Source organism: Globicephala melas, chromosome 8 (assembly GCF_963455315.2).
Source record: "Globicephala melas chromosome 8, mGloMel1.2, whole genome shotgun sequence".
Classification (NCBI taxonomy): domain Eukaryota; kingdom Metazoa; phylum Chordata; class Mammalia; order Artiodactyla; family Delphinidae; genus Globicephala; species Globicephala melas.
The window spans coordinates 13,368,654-13,380,854 of NC_083321.1; the positions used below are offsets into that span (position 1 = coordinate 13,368,654).

The 12,201-nt window shown below is 38.4% G+C and overlaps 1 protein-coding gene across 3 annotated transcripts in view; it reads left to right on the forward strand.

Moving 5' to 3' along the window:
- The window catches only part of CKAP5 (cytoskeleton associated protein 5), a 106,866-nt gene that overhangs the window by 26,812 nt on the left and 67,853 nt on the right, over positions 1–12,201 (forward strand). For all 3 annotated transcript variants that reach the window (XM_060303245.2, XM_030864525.3, XM_060303246.2), the window contains exons 2-4: positions 8,383–8,476; positions 8,965–9,158; positions 11,513–11,719. In XM_060303245.2, coding sequence (XP_060159228.1) covers positions 8,420–8,476; positions 8,965–9,158; positions 11,513–11,719 — 458 coding nt within the window. In that variant the 5' untranslated portion in view covers positions 8,383–8,419. The remainder of the gene's footprint in view (positions 1–8,382; positions 8,477–8,964; positions 9,159–11,512; positions 11,720–12,201) is intronic.

Genomic DNA, 12,201 nt, shown 5'->3' on the forward strand with positions numbered 1-12,201 from the left:
TCAGACACTGTACATGGTGGTCTAAGGGGCTCATCTACCTGTCCTGTAGATGCTGGTTTCATCTAAACTCTAACCTGGGGCTCTTTTCACTATGTACTCTCCCTCAGTACTATCATCCACCCCCTTGGTTTTAATTACATTTATCTACTGATAACTCCTAAATTTTTATCTCTCTCTTGAATACCAGGCTTGAATCTCCAGCTGCTTCCCGCATCTACCCTCGTCTAGTGTACATGTCAAACTCAGCTTGCCCAAAACTTCATTTTCATCTGTGTCTTATACTCCTTCTACAGTCACTCAATAAAGACAGTCCTTGACATTCCTTGTAGCTCTAAAATCCATCCCGTTTTCTCCACCTGCATTGCTACTACTCTAAGTTCCAGGCCATCATCATCCTTCATTTAGATTACAGCCTTCTAACTGATTTCCCTCCATTGTTAACTGCCTTCCAAGGCATTCTTTACATTGCTTTTATATTTACATTATATAGTCTTTGAAAAATGCAAGTTTGGTAGCATATGAAATTTTCCTGTCTACAGTCCTTCAAAGTCTCCTTCTACCTTTGGGATAAAGTCTAAATTCCTTAACATTGCTTACAAGACCTTCCAGGGTCTGATTTGGACTACTTTCTAGCCTTACTCTTTATACCCTTTCACTTTTCTTGTTGCATTTTATACTTTAGCCTTGCTGAACTTTTTTCAGTTCCTCAAATCACTATAATAAAAGAAGATAGAATAGATGTTATGGCAGTTTCTAAACACTTACCTCTATTTCTGTACTTATCTCTGAATGATAAGTTTGTGAAACAGCACAAGTCTTTGGACCACACTTTTAGTAGATTTAAACTACAGTATACCACATGGATGAATTTTACAAATGAAACATTGAATGAAAAAAGCAACTTATGGAAGACTACAACATTTTTCTAAGGCTCACAAACAAGCACAGTTAATTTTATTTAGGAATATGTGACTGACTACAGCATAGAACCAGGTGAACTTTAGGAAAGTGCTTCTGTGGTAAGAAGGATGGGGTAGGAAAGAAATGCACAGGTGCAGTAATAATATTAGTAGTGTCCTAATTTTCAGTTTGGGTGGTAGGTCAATATATCAATTTTATTGTAATGCTTCCTAACACATATATTGTATATATTTTCTTATATATGTAAAAAATTAAATTGTAAAATTATTTTAAAATTAAAATAATTATGGGGAAAAATTAGTGAAGTGCTTTTTTTCGTAGTATATTGATCCTGGAAAACGATAAATACAGAGCAGTAGTCCTCAGTGTCACACGTATACACAAAACACTATCCATTATTTCAGTGGCTGGGAAAGTTTTGTGTTTTTTTTAATAAATTTATTTATTTATTTAAAAATTTTTGGCTGTGTTGGGTCTTTGTTGCTGTACGCAGGCTTTCTCTACTTGCAATGAGCGGGGGCTACTCTTCGTTGCAGTGCACAGGCTTCTCATTGTTGTGGCTTCTCTTGTTGCGGAGCACAGGCTCTAGTCGCGCAGGCTTCAGTAGTTGTGGCTTGCTGGCTCTAGAGCAGGCTCAGTAGTGGTGGCACATGGGCTTAGTTGCTCTGCAACATGTGAGAGCTTCCCAGGCCAGGGCTCGAACCCATGTTCCTTGCATTGACAGGCAGATTCTTAACCACTGCGCCACCAGGGAAGCCCTGGGAAAGTTTTGGTATGAAGCAAGCCTTTCCTTTGAATGGAAAGCAGGAAAATCTTAAACACTAATTTTTTTTAAAAACTGAAGCTATGAAGTAGTAGAAGCCATTTCAGAAAATATAGCACAGTGACATCAATATTTTAATTTTTTTTGAAGATTTTTAATCACAGTTTCAATTTCGTTACTTGTGATTGGTCTGTTCATATTTTCTATTTCTTCCTGGTTCAGGAAGGTTATACCTTTCTAAGAATTTGTCCACAAAAAGAGTCATGTACCAAAATGTTCATTGCAGCTCTATTTATCTCTATTTAGGAGATAGAAACAACCTAAGTGTCCATTATTGGATGAATGGATAAAGAAGATGTGGCACATATATACAATGGAATATTACTCAGCCGTAAAAAGAAACAAAATTGAGCTATTTGTAATGAGGTGGATAGACCTAGAGTCTGTCATACAGAGTGAAGTAAGTCAGAAAGAGAAAGACAAATACCGTATGCTAACACATATATATGGAATTTAAGAGAAAAAAATGTCATGAAGAACCTAGGGGTAAGACAGGAATAAAGACACAGACCTACTAGAGAATGGACTTGAGGATATGGGGAGCGGGAAGGGTAAGCTGTGACAAAGCGAGAGAGAGGCATGGACATATATACACTACCAAACGTAAGGTAGATAGCTAGTGGGAAGCAGCCGCATAGCACAGGGAGATCAACTCTGTGCTTTGTGACCGCCTGGAGGGGTGGGATAGGAAGGGTGGGAGGGAGGGAGACACAAGAGGGAAGAGATATGGGAACATATGTATATGTATAACTGATTCACTTTGTTATGAAGCAGAAACTAACACACCATTGTAAAGCAGTTATACTCCAATAAAGATGTAAAAAAAAAAAATACACATCAGAAAAAAAAAAAGAATTTGTCCATTTCTTCCAGGTTGTCCATTTTATTGGCATAGAGTTGCTTGTAGTAGTCTCTTAGGATGCTTTGTATTTCTGTGGTGTCTGTTGTAACTTCTTTTTCATTTCTAATTTTATTGATTTTAGTCCTCTTCCTCTTTTTCTTGATGAGCCTGGCTAAAGGTTTATCAATTTTATCTTTTCAAAGAACCAGCTTTTAATTTTATTGATCTTTGCTATTTTCTTTGTTTTATTTCATTAATTTCTGCTCTTTATGATTTCCTTCCTTCTACTAACTTTGGGTTTTGTTTGTTGTTCTTTCTCTAGTTCATTTAGGTGTAAGCTTAGATTGTTTATTTGAGATTTTTCTTGTTTCTTGAGGTAGGCTTGTATTGCTATAAACTTCCCTCTTAGAACTGCTTTTGCTGCATCCCATAGGTTTTGGATCTCGTGTTTTCATTGTCATTTGTCTCTAGGTATTTTTTGATTTCCTCTTTGATTTCTTCAGTGATCTCTTGGTTATTTAGTAACGTATTGTTTAGCCTCCATGTGTTTGGGTTTTTTACATTTTTTTCCCTGTAATTGATTTCTAATCTCATAGCATTGTGGTCAGAAAAGATGCTTGATATGATTTCAGTTTTCTTAAATTTACTAAGGCTTGATTTGTGACCCAAGATGTGATCTATCGTGGAGAATGTTCTGTGTGCACTTGAGAAGAAAGTGTAATCTGCTGTTTTTGGACGGAATGTTGTATAAATATCAATTAAATCTATCTGGTCTATTGTGTCATTTAAAGCTTGTGTTTCCTTATTAATATTCTGTCTGGATGATCTGTCCACTGGTGTAACTAAGTGAGGTGTTTAAGTCCCCCACTATGATTGTTACTGTCAATTTCCTCTTTTAGAGCTGTTAGCAGTTGCTTTATGTATTGAGGTGCTCCTATGTTGGGTGCATATATATTTATAATTGTTATATCTTCTTCTTGGATTGATCCCTTGATCATTATGTAGTGTCCTTCCTTGTCTCTTGTGACATTCTTTATTTTAAAGTCTTTTATCTTATATGAGTATTGCTACTCCAGGTTTCTTTTGATTTCCATTTGCATGGAATATCTTTTTCCATCCCCTCACTTTCAGTCTGTTTGTGTCCCTAGGTCTGAAGTGAGTCTCTTGTAGACAGCATATATATGGATCTTGTTTTTGTATCTATTCAGCAAGCCTGTGTCTTTTGGTTGGAGCATTTAATCCATTCACGATTAAGGTAATTATTGATATGTATGTTCCTGTTACCATTTTCTTAATTGTTATGGGTTTGGTTTTGTAGGTCCTTTTCTTCTCTTGTGTTTCCCACGTAGAGAAGTTCCTTTAGCATTTGTTGTAGAGCTGGTTTGGTGATGCTGAATTCTCTTAGCTTTTGCTTGTCTGTAAAGCTTTTGATTTCTCCATCGAATCTGAATGAGATCCTGGCCAGTTAGAGTAATGTTGGTTGTAGGTTCTTCCCTTTCATCATTTAAAATATATCGTGCCACTGCCTTCTGGCTTGTAGAGTTTCTACTGAGAAATCAGCTGTTAACCTTATGGGAGCTCCCTTGTATGTTATTTGTCGTTTTTCCCTTGTTGCTTTCAATAATTTTTCTTTGTCTTTAATTTTTGTCAATTTGATTACTGTGGGTCTTGGCTTGTTTCTCCTTGGGTTTATCCTGCCTGGGACTCTCTGCGCTTCCTGGACTTGGGTGGCTATTTCCTTTCCCATGTTAGGGAAGTTTTCGACTATAATCTCTTCAAATATTTTCTCTGGTCCTTTCTCTCTCTCTTCTCCCTTTGGAACCCCTATAATGTGAATGTTGTTGCGTTTAATGTTGTCACAGAGGTCTCCTAGGCTGTCTTCATTTCTTTTCATTCTTTTTTCTTTATTCTCTTCCATGGCAGTGAATTCCACCATTCTGTCTTCCAGGTCACTTATCCATTCTTCTGCCTCAGTTATTCTGCTATTGATTCCTTCTAGTGTAGTTTTCATTTCAGTTATTGTATTGTTCATCTCTGTTTGTTTGTTCTTTAATTAGGTCTTTGTTAAACATTTCTTGCATCTTCTCGATCTTTGCCTCCATTCTTTTTCTGAGGTCCTGGATCATCTTCACTATCATTATTCTGAATTCTTTTTCTGAAAGGTTGCTTATCTCCACTTCATTTAGTTGTTTTTCTGGGGTTTTATCTTGTTCCTTCATCTGGTACAAAGTTCTCTTTTTATTTTGTCTGTCTTGCTGTGAATGTGGTTTTCCTTCCACAGGCTGCAGAAGTGTAGTTCTTCTTGCTTCTGCTGTCTGCCCTCTGGTGGATGAGGCTATCTAAGAGGCTTGTGCAAGCTTCCTGATGGGAGGGACTGGTGGTGGATTGAGCTGGGTGTTGCTCTGGTGGGCAGAGCTCAATAAAACTTTAATCCGCTTGTCTGCTGATGCATGGGGCTGGGTTCCCTCCCTGTTGGTTGTTTGGACTGAGGTGACCCAGCTCTGGAGCCTACCCAGCTCTTTGGTGGGGCTAATGGCAGACTCTGGGAGGGCTCACGCCAAAGAGTACCTACCAGAACTTCTGCTGCCAGTGTCCTTGTCCCCACGGTGAGCCACAGCCACCCCCAGCCTCTGCAGGAGACCCTCTAACACTAGCAGGTACGTCTGGTTCAATCTTCAGTGGGGTCACTGCTCCTTCCCCTGGGTCCTGATGCACACACTACTTTGTGTGTGCCCTCCAAGAGTGGAGTCTCTGTTTCCCCCAGTCCTGTTGAAGTCCTGCAGTCAAATCCCGCTAGCCTTCAAAGTCAGATTCTCTAGGAATTCCTCCTTCCATTGCCGGACCCCCAGTTTGGGAAGCCTGACCTGGGGCTCAGAACCTTCACTCCAGTGGGTGGACTTCTGTGGTATAAGTGTTCTGCAGTTTGTGAGTCACCCACCCAGCAGTTGTGGGATTTGATTTTATTGTGATTGCGCCCCTCCTACCGTCTCATTGCGGCGTCTCCTTTGTCTTTGGATGTGGGGTATCTTTTTGGTGAGTTCCAGTGTCTTCCTGTCGATGATTGTTCAGCAGTTAGTTGTGATGCCGGTGCTCTCGCAAGAGGGAGTGAGAGCACGTCCTTCTCCACCATCTTGAACCAGTCTCTCACTTTGCTGTATACCTGGTTTCAGGACTTAATGAAGCTCAGATTCTTGATGTCCCATTACAGAAAGAATTCAGTGAGAGACAAAGTGATAGGTAAGAAGTGGATTTATTTAGAAAGAAACACACTCCACAGACAGAGTGTGGGCCATCTCAGAAGGCGAGAGTGGCCTTGGGAGAAACACATGCCACAGACAGAGTGTGGGCCACCTCAGAAGTTGAGAAAGGCTGACATCAGTATTTTATATGAGGCAGTTTAGGTTAGGTAACCTTTTTCTTCATGTTTCGAAAAGCAACCAACAAGAAAAAAAAAGTATTGCAGAGAATTCACAGAATACCAACAATCGAATATTATTGTTCACATTCTCTTGGCTGGAAAATGTTTTTAAAACTTACATTGACTGTTTCTTTTTGAAACTCAGATAGGAAAGATTGCTTTTGCAGCTCAAACTTGTGCCAAGAAAGTAACATTAGAGGTTTTTAACCCAGGTTACATATTACAGTCACCTAGGAACTGAAAAAAAAATATTTTTTTATTGAGGTGAAATTCATATAACATAAAATTAACCATTTTAAAGTGAACAATTCAATGGCATTTTGTACATTCACAATGTTGTGCAACCACCATCTCTGTCTAGTTCCAAAACAGTAACATTTCCATCACATCACAGTAAGACTCCTTACCCATTAAGCAATTTCTCCCCACTCCCACTCTCTCCCCCTCTCTCCTCAACCCCTGGCAACCACCAGTCTCCATCTGTCTCTATGGATTGATCTGTTCTGGATATTTCCTATGAATGGAATCATATAATATAGAACCTTTTGTGTTTGGCTTCCTTCACTTAGCATCATGTTTGTGAAATTCATCCATGCTGTAGCATGTATCAGTAAGTACTTCATTCCCATTTATAGCTGAGTAATAGTCCATCGTATGTATGTTTCACAGTTTGTTTATTCATCCATGGATAGACATTTGGGCTGATTTTTGGCCATTGTGAATAGTGCTGCTATCAATATGCATGTACATGTACTTGTTGGAGTACTTGCTTTCAATGCTTTCAGTTCTTTTAGTTGCTGTATAATATTACACAGTGAATATACCTCTATTTATTCATTCTCTTTTTGATGAACTTGTAAAAAGTGTTTCCAACTTTTGACTTTTCTATGAACAACATTGCTATGAATACTCTCCTACAGGTCTTCTGGTGCAGCTGGCATCAATTTCTAGGGTATATACCTAGGAATGGAGTTGCTGGATAGTGGAGTATGTGCATTTTCAATTTAAATAATGCCATACTGTTTTCCAAACTGTTGTACTATTTTATCTCTCACTATTGCTGTATTAGAGTTCCTGTAGATTTGCTATTAAGGTTTGACTCCTGCTCTAAAACACTCTGCTGTTGTTTCACAGACTCTTGGGGATTTTGAAGAGAAGTCTTAATGAAAGTTCCTTTTACTCTAATAAACTTTTACAATTCAGTCTCTAGTAACTTTCCCTGGGATATTTCCTACATTTTAATGGGAGGCAACAAGTTGTAAAGAAGAGGCATAGACTTGGAATCTTAGTGTGATCTCACGGCCTGTTAGCTTTGTTGTTTTGGGCAAGTTACTGAATCTTTGTGAGCCTAGTGTGTAAAGTGGGGAGAATGTCTTTCTTTCGTGTAGTTGTTGTTAGTATAATGAATCAATATGTTTAAAAAGTAGTTTGCACAGTGCCTGACTCATAGCAGATACTATCAAGGCATATATTCGTTAGACAAATATTTATTGAAGACATATTTTATGTCACACCAGGACTGGGGATGGAAAGATTAAGCAAGATCCCTTTTATGTTATTTATAATATTGGAAAACTTGAAACAATTTAAATGTCCAGTGTTAGGCTTGGTAATTATGGTACATTCATAAAATGGAGTGTAGTGCAGCCTTTAAACATCATGTTCTCAAATATGAGGAAATGTTTGTGACGATGTAAGAAAAAAATTACAAGAGGATTAGCCCTTTTTCATATAATTTATACACTGCATGTGCATTGAAAAAAATCTGGAAAGGTTCAAGTGGATACACTGCAGTGTTCATTTTGGTTACTAATTGATAGTGAAATTGTATTTTAATGCTTTCCTTCCTTATATATTTTCTATACTTTCCAGATTTTCTACAGCTAACATAGATTACATTTTTTTAAAAAATAAATTTATTTATTTTTGGCTACGTTGGGTCTTTGTTGCGGTGTGCGGGCTTCTCATTGCGGTGGCTTCTCTTGTTGCGGAGCACAGGCTCTAGGCACACGGGCTTCAGTATTTGTGGCTTATGGGCTCTAGAGCGCAGGCTCAGTAGTTGTGGCGCACGGGCTTAGTTGCTCCACAGCATGTGGGATCTTCCCGGACCAGGGCTTGAACCTGTGTCCCCTGCATTGGCAGGCGGATTCTTAACCACTGTGCCACCAGGGAATCCCTCATTTAGAATTTTTATTAACTTTTTTCGTTTACTTTTTAAATGTTCTATTAATGGAATTAAATGGGCATTTGACCAAAGAATGAGATTTTTTACTTTTGTTGGTTTACACATGCTAAAATAATAGTCTCAGAAAAATCTTTTTGTCTTTAAGAGACAGCTTGGTTGCTAGAGTTAATAGATACCGATTTTTGTCTGACCAGGAATTACTCTTAATTCTAAGAAGAAACTGGAAGCACAATGGGAGATGACAGTGAGTGGGTGAAACTGCCAGTTGATCAGAAATGTGAACACAAGGTAAGACTTTTCTGGAACTCAAATTTCAGTGTCATTGGCTTGTTATGTCAGCAGTTATACTGTATAGTGTAGTATAAGGCTGCCTGATGATTACACAATACAACTGGAGAAACAGCCTACTTTGGAGATTGGGCAGTTTCAGCAGGAAAATTTCTCATGTTTGAATTGTTACATCTTTAATGTCATGTTACAAAGAAGTAATGACTAATACTTGAATACAAAGTGGGATACGTTTATAGTGGCCTGTTTATGAATTCTAGAAGGCCTTGACAGAATATCATAAATATTAAACACTTATAAGAAAAAGTTTGTTAGCTAATCTTTAAAAATAAAAAAGCTATCTGGATTTCTTAAACTCCGTTTTTGTTTCTAGTCTGGGGTCCTTTGTTCAAATTACCTAGTATAAGGTAGTCATTCCACCCCCCAACCCCAATGGTAGATAATAATGTCATTAAATTTTGTTTTGTTTCAAAATACTTTTCTTTTAGCTGTGGAAAGCAAGGTTAAGTGGGTATGAAGAGGCCCTGAAGATCTTCCAGAAAATAAAGGATGAAAAGAGCCCAGAATGGTCCAAATTTTTAGGATTGATCAAAAAATTTGTGACTGATTCCAATGCAGTGGTTCAGTTGAAAGGATTAGAAGCTGCACTTGTTTATGTTGAAAATGCCCATGTAGCAGGAAAGTAAGTAGTTTCTTTCCAACTATTCTGGTAAAAACCCCTGTCTCGTGCTACATGGATTAATTTATGTATATTTATGGATCACTGTGCTTAGTTATTAGCACTTTTAGAGGATATTCATTTCTTAACTTTCATAGCTCCTTGACACTTGTTTTTCATTTCAGTCTTTATCTGCTCTCAGAAGTCTAAATGGTACAAGAGATCTTTAGAGAGGAGCAAATTGGAAATCAGATCTTGAGTTTTTACCTTAAAGTTTGATGAGCAAGTGCTTTTCCTTTTGAGGCTTTTGTATGAGAATTACTCCAAGGGGGAAAATCTTTTGTAACTTTTAGAAGAAACTGAGGTGGTTAGCAAAGACGTCAAAATTTCACTGAAAACATTTGGGCATTACTTAAATCTTTTTCTACAATGGTTCCAGGCTAGGTGATCTTAGAATCACATCTTTCTCCCTATGGTCATTAGGCATTTTTATCTCTTAGGAGAGGTAATGCGAACTAAATAACCTCTATAACTCCCAGCTTATTGGATGATAGAGGTTTCCAGTCACCCCAGTCTCCCATACCTGATAAACCTGACTTTTCTAATACTAGTCTTTATGTCATTGAAAGGAGCCCTCCATACAAAAAACAAAAAAACAATGGGGACCCTTGACCTAATTGCACAAGAAATATATATACACATCCCTAGGTATCTGCATGGGAATTGGTTCCAGGACAAAAGTCCCCACCCCTACACCCTAGGATAGCAAAATCTACAGAAGCTCAAGTCCCTCACGTAAAATGGCCTAGTATTTGCATATAACCTACATACACTCTCCTGTATACTGTAACTCATTTCTAGGTTACTCTCAATACCTAACACAATGTAAATGCTGTGTAAATAATTGTAACTACAATATAAATAATGTGTAAATAGTTGTTGGCTGCATGGCAAATTCAAGTTTTGCTTTTTGGAACTTTCTGGAATTTTTTTTCCCAAATATTTTTTTTTTTTTTTTTGCGTTATGCGGGCTTCTCACTGTTGTGGCCTCTCCCATTGCAGAGCATGGGCTCCAGACGCGCAGGCTTAGCAGCCATGGCTCACGGGCCCAGCCGCTCCGCGGCATGTGGGATCTTCCCGGACTGGGGCACGAACCCGTGTCCCCTGCATTGGCAGGCAGACTCTCAACCACTGCGCCACCAGGGAAGCCCTTCCCAAATATTTTTGATACAAGTTTGGTTGAATCTGCAGATGAGGAACCCATGGATAAGGAACCCACCAATATGGAGGGCAGACTGTACTTGACTCACCTCAAAAATTATACCAAGAAAGACAGTCATTAATTTGACAGTTTTGTTAACCAGCATCAATGAGTTCCCCTTGCCATCAGTGAGACCATTGCTTTTTTAATTTCATTTTTCTTCTGATACTAGAAACTTTTTTGACAAATGCTGCATGTAATTCCAACCCACTCAGTTTCTCTCCTTTCCAGTAGTACAGGTTTTATTTAATTTAGAAGAAACTCAAAGCAATAAAGCTACTGTAAAGCCTTGCCAAGGAGTCAGGAACAGCCTTTTGTTATTAAAGGTACATATCCATTCCCTCTGTGAAGAAATTCTCTTGTCCTAAAAAGTGTTTAAAATGACTTTCAAAAATTTTCCAAAAAAGTAAGAACTCTGTAATCTTATTTTTATAAAATGTGTCTGTGTCTGTCTATCTCTGCATATAGAAAAGTCTAAAAGGATGGATACCATAAAGTTGAAAGTAGTTTTCTCTGGGTAGTGAGATTTCAAGGGATTTTTGCTTTCTTGTTTAAATTTCCTATATGTATAAATAGAAACTATGGTTCTGTGTCATTGTCTGTTGTGACATGTCTTAACCTCTTATGGTTTGCATAAGTTTTTTTTTTCATGTTCTTGAACATAATTTTTTTTAACTTTTTATTTTATACTGGAATATAGCCGATTAACAATGTTGTGGTAGTTTCAGGTGAACAGCGGAGGGACTCAGCCATTGATATACATATATCCATTCTCCCCCAAACTCACCTCCCATCCAGGCTGCCATATAACATTGAGCAGAGTTCCCTGTGCTATACAGTAGGTCCTTGTTGGTTATTTAAATACAGCAGTGTGTACATGTCGACCCCAACCTCCCTGGCTATCCCTTCCCCGCAATAACCCTAAGTTCATTCTCTAAGTGTGTGAGTTTGTTTCTGTTTTACTTGAACATAAAGTTTTTAGAGTCTCATTTACTTTATTTCTCAGCATTTTTAAAAAAGTATTTGTTTCCCCCACTTTCCATGACCTTTTCCGGCTCTTTCTACTAAAGTGTGTTTTTATGTGTATGGTTGTTGTTGTTTATAATCTATATTACAGAACCACAGGGGAAGTTGTATCAGGTGTTGTGAGTAAAGTGTTCAACCAACCCAAGGCCAAAGCCAAGGAGCTAGGCATTGAGATTTGTCTAATGTACATAGAGATTGAGAAAGGAGAGGCTGTGCAAGAAGAGCTCCTGAAAGGCCTGGACAATAAGAACCCCAAGATCATAGTGGCCTGTATAGAGACACTGAGGAAAGCCTTAAGGTAAAACCTTTTCTTTTTGCTTTAGTTCTGTTAACTAGAATATCTCAATTGAGTTTGGGTTCCTGGTTTAAACAGAAATGAAAGCTGTTGGGCTTGACTTGGCAGACCATACCAACCAGAAAAGTGACCTGGAAAAGCTAAAGCCATTCCTCAAGTGTGACACTTTGTATTCAGTAATTTTAGCCTTTAAGTGTGTTGCATAGTTATTTTATCTAAATCTCTTTCTTTTTTTTCTTTTATAAATTTATTTATTTATTTATTTTTGGCTGTGTTGGGTCTTTGTTGCTGCGTGCGGGCTTTCTCTAGTTGCGGCAAGTGGGGGCTACTCTTCATTGTGGTGTGTGGACTTCTCATTTTGGTGGCTTCTCTTGCGGTGGAGCACGGGCTCTAGGTGCGTGGGCTTCAGTAGTTGTGGCACATAGACTCAGTAGTTGTGGCTCATGGGCTCTAGAGTGCAGGCTCGGTAGTTGTGGTGCACGGGC